Here is a 13,526-nt window from a genome sequence, read left to right on the forward strand (position 1 = left end):
TAATTTAGCTGTATATTTACGTCGTTTAATCTTACGATAAAACTAAAGAACTATATGATCGCCTTCCTAAAAGAAGTAGCTATATTCTGTTTATATGAAAACAGCGCGTAACCTCGACTTCTTGTTTGTATATCTCTAAATTAGGTTTTTATATAAAAACTGGCTGTACCACTAATCTGTGAAAGACAGTTTGTAGTTACTTGACGATGGCCTTTAAGCCTAAAATCGATTTGGAAACAAATAGTTACACAGCATCAAGAAACTTGTTATTGCGATAATGATAGTGATCATCGTCGTCGTCGTCGTCTGTTAAGCACCAACAAAAATAAGTAATGCCAGAAACTATTACTTTCTTGGGGCTCAAAGTCGAATAAGGTCCACTCAGAATTCTTGACTCCCGAGTTAAAACTGCTTTCCAGAAGTAAACTTACCACTACTTTACTTTTTCTTTTGACTAATAGTAGTGAATTTTAACTTTTTTCAAGGATCATCTATGACGTATTAAAACCACACAGTTACGAGAAGTAACAAATCGACAATTTTTTATGCACGGTAATATCGCAGAATTGTTTAACCAAGTATGGAATTATTTTGAGTACAACGTGCAAGCAGACGCTACTTGTCAATCTCAGAGAACCATACGATCGCAAAAATTTTTTCTGCAACTTCCACTTCAAGAGTTAAACATTTATCTGTTGCGAGCCCCATCTTTCTCTCTATTTTCCTTAACTACTTCTCCCTTTTAGTTTGCATCTTCTGACTTAGATACGTACAGTTTTGGCTACCATTCCCGTTCATGTCTCTACAGTGTAATATTCTGCACGCTGACATCATCTCCTAAACGGCGAAAGCGGTGTTAAGGTGCGTTTACACTGCGATTTGTATCGGCACATGTATGAGATACATGTATATGCGACTTTGCGACATGTATCGCGACTTGTATGAGCTGACAAGTATCAACTTCATACATGTATGAGCGTGCGTTTACACTGATTTGTATCACTGTGCGATGGCTTCCGACGACGATTTGGAAGATTTCACATTTTTATGTGCTGGTACACTTGCTCTTTTGGAAGATGATAGGAAGAAAAGGCGGAGGAAGCGTAGATGGTGGCAGAGAGAGTTTCTTCGCAAACGCGATACTCACGGAGCTTACGCAATGCTCGTTCAGGAATTAACGCTAGAGGATGGCGCATATTTTAGAAATTATGTTAGGATGAGTATGGAGGATTTCCGCGGTTTGCTATCTCTTGTTGCTCCTCTTGTGTCCAAAACCAACACAAACTTTCGGGAAGCGATTCCACCAGAGGATCAGTTGGCAGTAACACTCCGTTTTTTGGCCACTGGGGATTCCTTTTCGACGTTAATGTATCTGCATAGGATATCAAAAAGTGCCATATGCAACATTATTCTTCGTGTTTGCGAGGCCATTGTGCAAGTTTTATCCCAAGAAGTGAAGGTAAAAGTTTTATATATACATATGAGTATGTAATACATTATATAATTTTTTCATGCATCTGGCGCGTATATCAGTTTTTTGCTATTATTCCGGCGGCCTCGCGTGATAATGTTGGCAACGGATGCTAATGCCGACAATCGTGTGAGAGTCGTTGGCATTAGTAATCGCGCGACAATGCAAATGTTTTGTCATGAAATCTTCGTTTTACGAGGGCAATTACTTTTAACGAGCGGACGAGGGTACATACAAGTAACTGTCAACCAGGAACAGCAGCACAAATTTTCTACCGCGCCGTTGATGTTGCCAACATAACCACGTGAGGATGCTGGAATAGGAACTAAAATTTTAACGGCACATACCTTTTTCAGCATAAATTTCTCAAATTTTGCTGAAATGGGTTAGCTTTTAGTTCTTTGGATCGACTGACATGCTTCACTCAGTAATACAATATCACAATTTCTGAGGACACTTTCTTCACAGTAAAGATATCCAACAACATTAATTTGTATTTAGTTTTATTAAATAGTACTTGACAGCACATTACATGCATATTTCAACGTTTATACATGTTTTTAAAGAATACATAAATTATGTTGCATTTGCATTTATTAGTTCATCGTTTGCCTCCTGCAAACATCTGTAGATTCCGTTCTCAAGTCTTGCCATAATTGTAGTATGGCCATTTTCATACAGAAATCTGAGCTTATTGGCGACCAAGTCACCCAAGTGGGTAAACTGGTCCCTTTTCCTGCCTGCTAAATTGTCGCCAACTTTTCTTAAGGTCTGTAAAAGACCTTCTCGGTCTTCATCCAGGTCTCTCCTGGCTCTCTTCAGTGCACTTGATCTACCACTTCCACTCGGACTTGGAGTGGTACAGGGTGCCACGGTTGCACATCCACTTTCATGTGGAGGCACAGAGATGAGTGGAGTGGTTTCCACTTCCACAATGTCTTCTGGGGGCGTGGCAAATGTCACCTCCTCCATTTCTGTGACATCGAAAGGGAAACTAATGCTTCCTTCTCCTTCTCCTTCACCATCTCCTTCTCTGGCTGGGGCTTCCATGACCTTTAAAATACATAACACATTTCTAAGGCAAAGTGAGCTATATGTTATACATACATTATAATTAAAGTATCTTAATGTATTTAGAATTTCTTTGAGTGTCCATGCGTAAATTAAATTAAAAGAGTAACAATTTTCTTTCCAGCTTCCTGCTACTGCAGAGGAATGGCTGAAAATTGCCAAAGAATATGAAGAAAAATGGAATTTCCCCAGGTGTTTGGGAGCTATAGATGGGAGGCACATTGACATTGTGGCACCACCCAACAGTGGGACAGTTTATTTTAATTATAAAGAGCGCTTCAGCATTGTTTTGCTAGCAATTGCTGATGCTAATTATAGAATAATTTACGCTGATGTTGGCACGCAGGGGAGGATTTCAGATGGTGGTGTCCTTAAAGACACCACATTTTACAAAATGTTAGAAACAAAAACTCTAAATATACCACCACCAACTCCTCTTCCTGGTAGGAGCAAGCCTGTTCCATATGTTTTCGTCGCTGACGAAGCCTTTGGCCAAGAGGAAAATATTGTGAAACCATTTCCAGGTCTGCATGAAAAAACTAGTTGGCAACGTATTTTTAACTATAGAGCATGCAGGGCAAGAAGAGTAATAGAAAATGTATTTGAGATTATAAGTGCTGTTTACAGAGTGCTGAGGAAGTAAATGCTTCTCAGTCCGGGGAAAGCTACAGTGGTGGCACTAGCCTGTGTTTATTTACATAATTTTCTTCAAAACAGAAAATCTCAAAGTTATTGTCCAGCAGGAACATACGACAGAGAGGGAGATGATGGCAACGTAATACCTGGGTCCTGGAGGGAAGCCCCTACTGTGCTGGAGCCACTGCCCAGAACTGGCCGAAGAACTTCATTGCTGAATGACAACAGAAGAGAATATGCTGAATACTTCTGCAGTATTCAGAGCTCCATCCCATGGCAGTATGGAAAATAAGTTGCACATCATTGTTAAATGATGACATAAAGTAATATGCTCTATTCTTCTGCAGTATTCAGGACTTCAAACCATAGCAGTCTGGAGAATCATGTTTTTCAGTGAAATTGTAAATATTCACATTATGTAAAGCATTAGCACGAAAAAATGTTGCCAAATATATGATTAATAAAATAATATAACAAATTTACTTACTGGTACTACTTCATGTGTGCTCCTATGAGAGAGTGGTTTGTAATTGTCTCTTATGAACTGCATACTTTCAAAAGCATACCATGAAGCGTGGTACACATTGCTTGTAGCACTTCCACTTCCTTTGCTGCTCTTCCGTTTCGCTAACTCGCGACTATATTGGCTTTTTAAATTATGCCACTTGTCCTCACATTCCTTCCTTGACACGTTAAATGTCTTGGCAATTTCCTCCCACTCGTCGTACCTTTTGTGAGTGTTCTTATAGTCTCGTATTTTCACATCCCATATACAGGGATGCCTGCGCACTGCCTCTATAAAATGCAGTGTATTTTGTTTGGACCAAGAAGTCATCGCAAATTTTAAAACACGCGGGCACAACACACGACAAAATACACAAATAACTACACAACAAACGACAGTCGGCAGCTCCAAAACTCAAAACAGCCGCCAAAGAGCCTGGTACTACGCATGCGCTAAACTTCAAAATACGCGGCAGGCGACAAGACGACAGGAAATGATAGTACTGCGCATGCGCGAGTTCTTAAAATGTCGCTCATACATGTCGCGTATATGGCCAAAAAGCGATATACAAAATGTATACGCGACATGTATGAGCTCGAGGGTCCGCATACAAGTTCCGTGAATTTTTGTATGAGGTGATGTATCGCGACATATCAAATTGACATGTCGCTCATACATGTCGCGATACATGTATCCCAGTGTAAACGTACCTTTAGTGGAAGACTTTGATTACTGCTGCAGTGACAGCCGTTGGAGGCAGCAGTAACAGCAGCATCTATGGAAGAAGGCGCTGCGTCTGCAGTAGCAGATAAAGCTCTTTGCTTAGCCATGCATCAGCACCAAACTATCCATGGTGACATCACACGGAGTGTAAATACGTTATGGATTAAATGCGCATTTGAAGCACAGGTAACAACAGATACTGGGGACCGTGTGACACTGAGGCCATGTCTCGTGTTCCCATTAGGGTGTTCAGAAAGTGACGCTATGTCCCTTCCTTGCGAAAGAAGGTGAATCGTCACGTTTACACGTTGCATAACTTAATCCACAAAATTTCGGGAATTCGGCCATCACCAAACTTCGCCCTTCACCTAATAATTCAACTGCAAACAGTTCAGCAATTTTCGGTATAAGAGAGCCGCGCTCCCATCCATCTTATATCTAAAAAGTATAAGGCATATTTATTCGGATAGGTACCAGTTAGGAACAGTTTAGTTAGTTACTTTCTAGGGAGTTACAGCAACCCGTTGCGAGTATAATTTTTGAAATAGAATAATTATAGAGCTACTATGCATCTGATTTACATAAACCAACTACTTAGACACAAATTTAATTTAAATTTCAATTAATATTAGCTAGGGAACACGAAACGTATTAAAGTTTTATGGGTGGATACACACTGTGGACCGTATGAAGTGTGGACTGTATGAAGTCATGTTCTGTTCAGTTGGATTGTATGCTGTATCCTTACACTGCTGTATAAAAGGCGTATCAGAACGCACAAATAAAGGACGTTGTCTCAAATTATAGTCAACAGGGAAACAGCACCGATGTCTCAGAGCTAACTATTGGCTGCCTTCCATATAATCACGTCATTCTTCAGAGCCGACGAACATAGCTATCTACAGTGTTGACAGAAAAATAGCCCGGACTTCATGTGTAGAGAGGATAGGAGACAGATTCCCTACAAACTATAGGAATGCCATTAACTTGAACCTCTTCTCTTCAGCTTCTTGAAATCGGACACTCGCCTTCCCTTTGAATGAATTGCAAAAACTTTCGGATCTTCCATGGTCGATAGCCATTACCTTTAAATACTTTAACTATTTAGTACTATCTGTAGAGTGTCTTTATCAGCATTCGTATGTGCACCGTGTGGAAGTGTACAGAGGACACCACTGGTCTGCTCAATATGATGGTCGATGTCCGCTCCCACCGAAAGACACCGCATCACTGAATGCCTCCGGTTTTGTAGTGAATCAAGACATCCATGGAAGGGAGACACTTTTTTCAGCTCTATGGAAAATTGGATGCTCTTATGAATGGAGGTCGGATGGTCCAAGAATTGCTGAAGTTTCTCTTCGTCATGAGATCACACTACAAAAAGTGTCATCCAGATACCCCCAAGAGATGATGGGCTTCAAAATTAGACGGCCCAATGTCTCCTCCTCCGAATCTTCCATTAAAAAACACTGCTGGGTAATTCCCAAGGCAACCATGCCCATTTGTTCATAAAAGTCCTTATTAAATAAAAAATAAGTTGGAGACTACATTCTGAATGAAGGTTACAATCTGTCAGTCGAATGGATCGCAATTAAGAATAAGGACTCTGCGGATAGAACTTTGCTGAATAAAGTCAACGATACAAGCATCTAGCAAAACCGAGCAGCTAAGCATCGGCCTTAAGCCTGCTAATAAATCTGCGTATTCGGGATGTGTTGACAACACTTTCTACCAACAAATCTCATGAGCGAGGCTAAATTCTTAGTCAAATAATATTCAGCAAACTCAATATCACTTATAGATAGCAGAGGTACGTCCTCCTTGTGGACCTTAGGAAGCCCATGTAATCTCGGCAGATCTGCGCCTTGGGCTTTACCCTTTTTCGAACCGCTAAGTTTCTTAAGATTCTTATTGACTCTTAGTCTGTGGAAATGTCTAAAATGTGCTACATCTTAGAATTTTACCGCTAACTTAATCTTAACACAGCAGCATTACTTTTATCGGCAGGAGGAAAAACCGATTCCACATCCGCGGGCAATTTTCAAAGTGCTGTCCTCCCTGCATCGTTAGTATTACTTCATTATGATTGACACTTTACAATTACTCAACAAGTTTCGTAACTTATTTTGTCAACTGAAACAACGAAAAAGCACTGCATAACTTGTCCCACTGATGACAGTTTGTATCGGCACAGTTTTTGGAGTGGGCGCTAAGTTTACTGCCACATACCACATATCATCGCCGAACTATTTACCCATAAAATTAGTAACAAAATGTCGGGTAACTATTAGTTGTTGAGAGGAAGTCACAATACGGTCAAACACTCCCATTCACCCAAAAGGATGGGAGGGAACAAAAAGGAAGATCTGGGGTGGGGGGGGGGGGGGGGAGGAAGAGGAAAAACAAAATGGGTGGGCCAAAAAGGATGGGCGGGTGGGGAAAGAGATGCCGCTTACCATGATGGTAGGCGGTGGCGGTGGTGGTGGTGAATGCAGCGAGTGTTTTAACTCTACGAACGTCAACTTCGAGCAACTGACGTGCGTGAAATTACAATACCGGCTCCATTCACCGCTACCGCCAACCTTTGTGGTATGAGGATCTGAGGATGGTCAAAAACTTACAGAAACTGGTTATCACAAAATAAATGTTTTTGCAATCTAGACTATTTCCGTCAATTTTTTAAGTACAAAAAGTACGTTTGGCTGTGCATTGTCACAAACGTCAATCTTCATCGCATTCTTGGAAGGCACAATGAACAGTGAACGTTCAGTCCGGAACTGCGCGACTGCTACGGTCGCAGGTTCGAATCCTGCCTCGGGCATGAATGTATGGAATGTTCTTAGGTTAGTTAGGTTTAAGTAGTTCTAAGTTCTTGGGGACTGATGACCTCAGATGTTAAGTCCCATAGTGCTCAGAGCCATTTGAACCATTTGAACAGTGACCGCTACATTCAGTGAAACAATTTTGTACATAAATCATAAACCCAGAATATTATCTCCTGTGACACAAAGTTACCGTTCGCTGCAGCAGTCTGTAAATATTGCAAATAAAGACCAGCTATCGCAGATGCCTACGAGGTCGGATGGTGCTCCTTGTGTCAGCGCTTCCATGAACAAGTGTTTTGGAAGGGTTGTGGGTTGTGCCCCCACCCGTCTCTTAATAGATGCCCGCTTGCAATTTTCGTTGTGAGAATATCTTAAAATTGCTGTTTAACAAACCAACTCTCATACAATGGCACTGAATTGTGTGTTGCTGCACTAGCTAAACGGACATTAAACATGAGACTCCTTTAATGGAGGCCATCTAATTTCTGCAATTTACTAGCTGCGTCCAGATCTCACGAAGCCCTGATTTCGAAGAGCTACAGCATACTACTTGGCGTCTACTCTAAAAAGTCAGTCCTGTGGAAGTGTTTCTCTCTACGTTCCCGTTTTCGAAATAAAATCTAGGTCAAGGTCATTGAATCGTTAGAACACTTGAAAACAAGGAAATTTTATTTGTACGCACTAGGCCCGTCATCTCATTTTTTTTAGTGATCTACGAGAGAATGAATGCAATCATTTATCAATTTTTCTCGCGAGAAAGGAACAAAGTTATCAGTTTACGTGCTTACGTGCTTACGTGCCTACGATGTCTGACGACACGTCTTTGACTCCCGGTGCTGTGTGTGTGTGTGTGTGGGGGGGGGGGGGGGGGGGGGGGGGGGGCGGGGGGGGGGGGGGGCGGCATTTCTCCACTTTTTAACGCACGATATTAATCTTCTCTCGAGAATGTGACGAACTAAAAACAAGTTTTACAATGTAACATTTGCAAAATCTCTCTCTCATAATAAAATGGTTTTGCAAATTAGCGAGACTTGTCAAGTTGATTAATCGGATTTCTGCCGGTTATTCGCGTCTTTTCTGCACGATATTTCGATATACCGGCAGAAACTCGATTAATCAACATGACAACGCCTCGCCGGAAAAGCTTGAAGAATTACATATGCGGCACTAGATCGAAAAATTCATGTTTTGAGACTGCTTTTTGGACAAAAGTGGCGTAACTACGTACCACTGCAAGTTTCAGAACGGACAAGGCCAGCTGGCGTTCTCGGTGAAAACTTATGCCGTATGAGATGGCACACTCTTATTTCATCAAGTTGTATAACTGTCACATCTCGAAACATCGAGAACCCTATATCAACGAAGTGCTGCCACGAAGATCCACAGTCTTGTACATAATCAGCCCTCAGCCCAGTAATTCACAAAATGTTGTCATACGCGTCGAATTTAGTCGCGAAGAGCAGTGTTTTTATGAACGTCAATCAAGTCTGCTTGCGATCGCACAATGGGCAGAAATCATATGAGTGTAGGAAAAGGGCTTTAATCCAGTCTACTTTCGAGTAAAAGTTTTCTCCAATTTGATTGTCGGTATTATGAATACTACCCGAGGCACTGTGAAGGCTTGCAACAGAAAGAAATACGAGTGTCTTTGGGGAGCATAAAAGACAGACAGAGAGAGAGAGAGAGAGAGAGAGAGAGAGAGAGAGAGAGAGAGAGAGAGAGAGAGAGAGAATGTGGTAGCGTTTCCAAGTTGGTTAGAGGAGGATAATGTGTTCTATGACAAGGAAATAGAGGAAACTAAACATACATCCTGCATTAGGAACACACACGTATCGTAGATACTTGTAGACATGTATGCGATAACATTCTCCTTGTGCGCAACAGTATTTAAGTTTACTAACATAAAATGGAGAGTTCGCTACAGTTTTCATTCTCTTGCCGAAGACTGAAAAATTATGCATGAAGTGTAACATCCTCGATCATAGAATCTGATTGTGGCCTGAAGGCATGCTCTTATGCCATTTGCCTAATACCTAGTCATAACTGCTTTCCTTCTACACTACTTGGCAAAAGAAGTGAGGCACTCTACAGGTGGGGGGAGGGGGGGGGGGGGAGGAAAGGAAACTTTATGGGCTGAGTGGGGATTTTATGTTACTTCAGTGACCCAGGTACAGAGTGAAAGTTGGCAGTATGAGCCACTTGTCAATATGACGTTACACCCCCTCTGGCCTGTAAGCGTGCACTGATTCTGTTGGGAAGGGTGTTATAAAGCAGTCGTATCCTGTGCTAAGGCAAGCTGGCCACAACTGTTACAACTAGTCCTTGATAACCTGGATACTAACAATGGGACACAGTTTATACCTGAGTTGGCACCACCCATGTTCTACTGGGTACAAATCAGTGACCTTGTTGGCTGTGGGAGTACCTCAACAGCATACTGACAGTACATAGAGACAAGTGCCACGTGTGGAAGAGCACTTCCTGTTGAAAAAGGACACCTGAGACTGTCCCACGAGAGCTAACACTTGAAGACGCAAGATGTCCGTGACATTCCGTTGTGTCGTCAGAGCTTCCTCGATCACTACTGACGATAACCTGAAAGCCATACCCGACGGCTTCCCACACAATGATGCCTGGAGTAACACAGGTATCCCTCTCCAAAATAGTGGGAGAATTGTACCAATCCACAGTTCGCCGCCATACTCGCCGACGGTGGTCATCCGGGGTAGTGCGACACTGTGATTCATCACTGAACACAATGCGACGCCAGGTATCAACAGTTCGTGCCTCCCGGGCACGGCATCTCTGCAAACACAGCCGCTCCTCGTACGTTAACGGCAGCCCACGCAACGGAGAGTAATTCCTGGTTTGGCTGCTGCTAGTCTCTGACCAGTGGTGCCGAACAACAGAGAATGTTACTGGAATTCCATTACTTGTTCTAGGGTGTGAAGCGGTTACGTCCCTTGTGGTGGTCAGCCGTGATCGACGGGAACTTCGACGACGAGACGCCTGCCCTCACGTTCTCGTGCAGTCCAACATCGCACCACCACCACCACATCCGAATGTCCCACAAATGTGGAAATTGTACGATTCGACCAGCCAGCCAGGTGGCAAGCCAGATAGAGAGATCTGCAAAGAGGCCTTTTCAAACTTTTGTCAGGTGCTAATAACGCTGTCTCACACGTGTACGCGGCGTCTTCGCGTCCTTCACGGTGATCACTATCGCTGACGCTTTTCACGCGCCCTTATATACCCTATCAACCAAGCTAACAACACTAATGCACTCTCGTTGTCGTTCTTCCTGTCACAGAAAATTGCAACTTTCGTTATTTACATACCCGCCGATGGCTTGTGTATGTGTATGAAGATACACCGACATCCGACCTTTTATTCTGGATCTTTCACTTTTGTTGGGCAATGTATATCTGCAACGGAACGAATTCAATGATTCTACGAGTTTTCGGAAAATATTAGGTTACGAGCCTGATATGTATTACATTTTTTTTTTGTTTTCTAGCATTCTAACGATGCCAATTGCACCATGGCATTTGATCTGTTTTTAGGGACAGGAAACGTGGTGACTTCACTGTTTCACAGCAGCTGCTTTCGAGTGGCTCGCAACACGTACGCTGAAGTTCGTCGAAATCGGTGGATCGCGGGGTTTGGTTTGTATATTAATAATTTCAAGGAAGTTAAACATAAAAATTGTGTCTCAGCTAGTCTGACTAAAAAGATTCCACGGCTTTGAAGTTTGTCAGTGAGACTCTTCAAGCGAAGATAATCCCCTAGATAAAGTTCCGCTTCTTGCGAAAAACAGCCGTTTGAAGTTTGAAAGTTTAAAAGTTCATACCTGTAGGTAAACGCGCAGGTAACTGTCCAAACTGACGCCGTTCTTTTCTGCACTTCGCTTTAACAGCGCTGTCTCTGCGAATGGACTTTGATGTAGCCATAATGACGACGCTCGTCGTCTGTAGAACGGGTTTATGAGAGGCACTGTGCAGTAACACTTTTTAGGAGGACTGTCACAAATAAAAGGAAACTGTCGTAACGAAAAAACAGAAGACAGCACATCTCTAATTTTACACAAAACGTCTATTCAAAGCAGATTTTTTTACGCGGGCCTTAACACACTAAGAAAACGTAGTTTTCGTGGAATGCTTTCACTTACTAAAATAGAAAGCCCACTGCATCTAACAATTTTATATCTGGTATATATGTCAAAGTCTGCCGAAGAAATGAATTGCACAAAAACTGGAACAGCACTGTGCCATATTTATTACACTTTACTAGAAAATGGAAAAACGGGGCATAAAAAAGCTATGGATCAGTTAACCTCCTGCCGATAATGAAGAAGGTATTTAATCAAATTATCCCTGCACAGAACAGACGTAAGATTTTAATCTGAGATAGAAACAAGCTACCGCTTTTGAACAGGACGCAGCACAATGAAAATTAAATGGAAAGACGAGAACAGCAGCGTTCGAGATTTGGGGTTACAAAAGTGTGGTAGAAAGATACGAAATGAGTACGTTATCTACAGAATCGGCGAGGAAAGATATGTGGATACCACTAAGTAGAAAGCACGGAATGATAGGCCTCGTGTTTGTAATAGTGCTCTCTCTGCTCATCGCTTACGGCTGCTATATTTTCGTGAAAGAACTCAAGGTGGGAATGTAAAAAGTGAATTTTAAGTGAATTTCTACATCTCATGTTTTTGTAGCTGTCTAACAGATCAGTCGCAACTGAAATATATTTACCATCTCCTCTGTTGCCCAAGAAGTCCTTCCCAACTTCTTTGAAAGAGAACCAAGCAGCTTATTCGTTATTTGTGAGTTTACTATCAAAGGTTGGCTCGCTCATGAATTTTCTTATCTGTAGTCCAACAAATACATCTTTCAGATTTGCTTCACTCAATTTAGGAAACTTTCCATTCAAATGATTGAAAGCCAGCACGCCTTTATCCGTATCTTGTGCCAAGTTCTTCATAAGGCCCAATGTAAGATGAAGAGGAAACAAAATGATTCTATCAGGCTCAAGCAATGGAGTGTGTTTCATATTGTCTTTTAGATAGTATGGTTTTCTTATAGACCATATTGGTTCTTGGTGTCACGACTGTCTCATGGGCACAATAAACACCAGTATTTTGTGAACCCACCCTGTAAACCAGTGGTTTGCAAGTTACAGACAGAAACAGACAACCCCTCATCTTGGACTGCACGCGAATGCGCTGAAGATATTTTACATTTACATACTTCATGTCTAGTTCTGTCTCAATGCCCTGCAGTATTTGAAAGACACAAATAATAATCTGAAAACAGTCTTTGGGCTCATACCACACCACTGGAACAACTAATAACATGGTTCCATGTTTTCCTTTCAACCATTTCGTTAAAGCAGTACTGCAGATTTTGCAGGCAATATGATATGCAAAATTTTTTTTCTTTATGAGCAAAAGGACAATTGGAATATAGCTTATATGCAATATCAAGTAAACCAGTTATTGTTTTTCTTCGAGATGTTTGGGGTGACTTCCCCTCACACATAGCAACACAGTGGTCAGGGCGGTTTTTAACAACGACATTTGCTAGTTGTCAGTTTTACTTAGAGTAAGTTTTAAACTCCACTACGTTCCACTATCTTGCAAAAAAAAAAAAAAGCTCACCGAGGTAACAAAAATTTGTAATACACTGCTGGAAAGAGGTAAGTACGATAAGAGTTGCACCATTCGTGTTTCAACATGCACTAGATCATAAAGTCTCTTTCACAATACGGATTGTCTTGCCAACAGGTGAGTAAAGCTTCGTATCTGTATCATACCTTCCATCTAGTGGTAATTTGTAGATCTCCGAGCATTACTGTGAAAAAATTTAAAAATCAGACATCCAAACCAAAGAATAGTTAACAGCGGAATACAGAAAATAATCAATAAAGGCTTAAACTTTAACGTGCTACGCCATTTTGAAAGGTAGATTCGGATTCTGCACACCAAAATACTTTGTAATTGATTTATCACCTTCCAGATGCAAAATGGCTGTTTAGTAGTGTAACTAAGGATGTTGTTTGTAACTGGTAGTCCGAGATGAAGAGGTTGGCACAAGAGGAGGAGGTCGAGATTAGCATTATCAAACGACTCAGGAAACACAAGAAACACCATTTGCAAGTGGTGAACGAGATTATAAAATAGAACAGGGTAGCCGTGACAACATCTTAAGTCTCATTAACGAAATTAGGTACATGTTTGAACATTTTGATAAAGTTTTATTTCGCAAAATAATTGTTCCTAAATACAACGTGC

At 41.6% G+C, this 13,526-nt stretch overlaps 2 protein-coding genes across 7 annotated transcripts in view; both read right to left on the reverse strand.

Annotated features, from left to right (window-relative positions):
* Positions 1 to 13,526, reverse strand: part of LOC126483630 (uncharacterized) — a 497,523-nt gene that overhangs the window by 401,405 nt on the left and 82,592 nt on the right. The window lies entirely within an intron of this gene.
* LOC126483631 (uncharacterized) lies at positions 1,997 to 3,788 on the reverse strand. Its single transcript, XM_050106685.1, has 2 exons — positions 3,666 to 3,788; positions 1,997 to 2,524 (listed from the first exon to the last, which is right to left on the reverse strand). The coding sequence occupies exons 1-2, from the start codon at positions 3,726 to 3,728 to the stop codon at positions 2,048 to 2,050; spliced, it is 540 nt and encodes a 179-aa protein (XP_049962642.1). The 5' UTR covers positions 3,729 to 3,788; the 3' UTR covers positions 1,997 to 2,047.

This window comes from Schistocerca serialis, chromosome 6 (assembly GCF_023864345.2).
Source record: "Schistocerca serialis cubense isolate TAMUIC-IGC-003099 chromosome 6, iqSchSeri2.2, whole genome shotgun sequence".
Classification (NCBI taxonomy): Eukaryota; Metazoa; Arthropoda; class Insecta; order Orthoptera; family Acrididae; genus Schistocerca; species Schistocerca serialis.

Bases quoted from the DNA above. Each gene is read 5' to 3' on its own strand.
- LOC126483631 (XM_050106685.1), bottom strand. From the start codon at position 3,728: ATGCAGTTCATAAGAGACAATTACAAACCACTCTCTCATAGGAGCACA. The intron at 2,525-3,665 runs GTAAGTAAATTT...TGTATTTTAAAG, and splicing joins GCACACATGAAGTAGTACCA to GTCATGGAAGCCCCAGCCAG.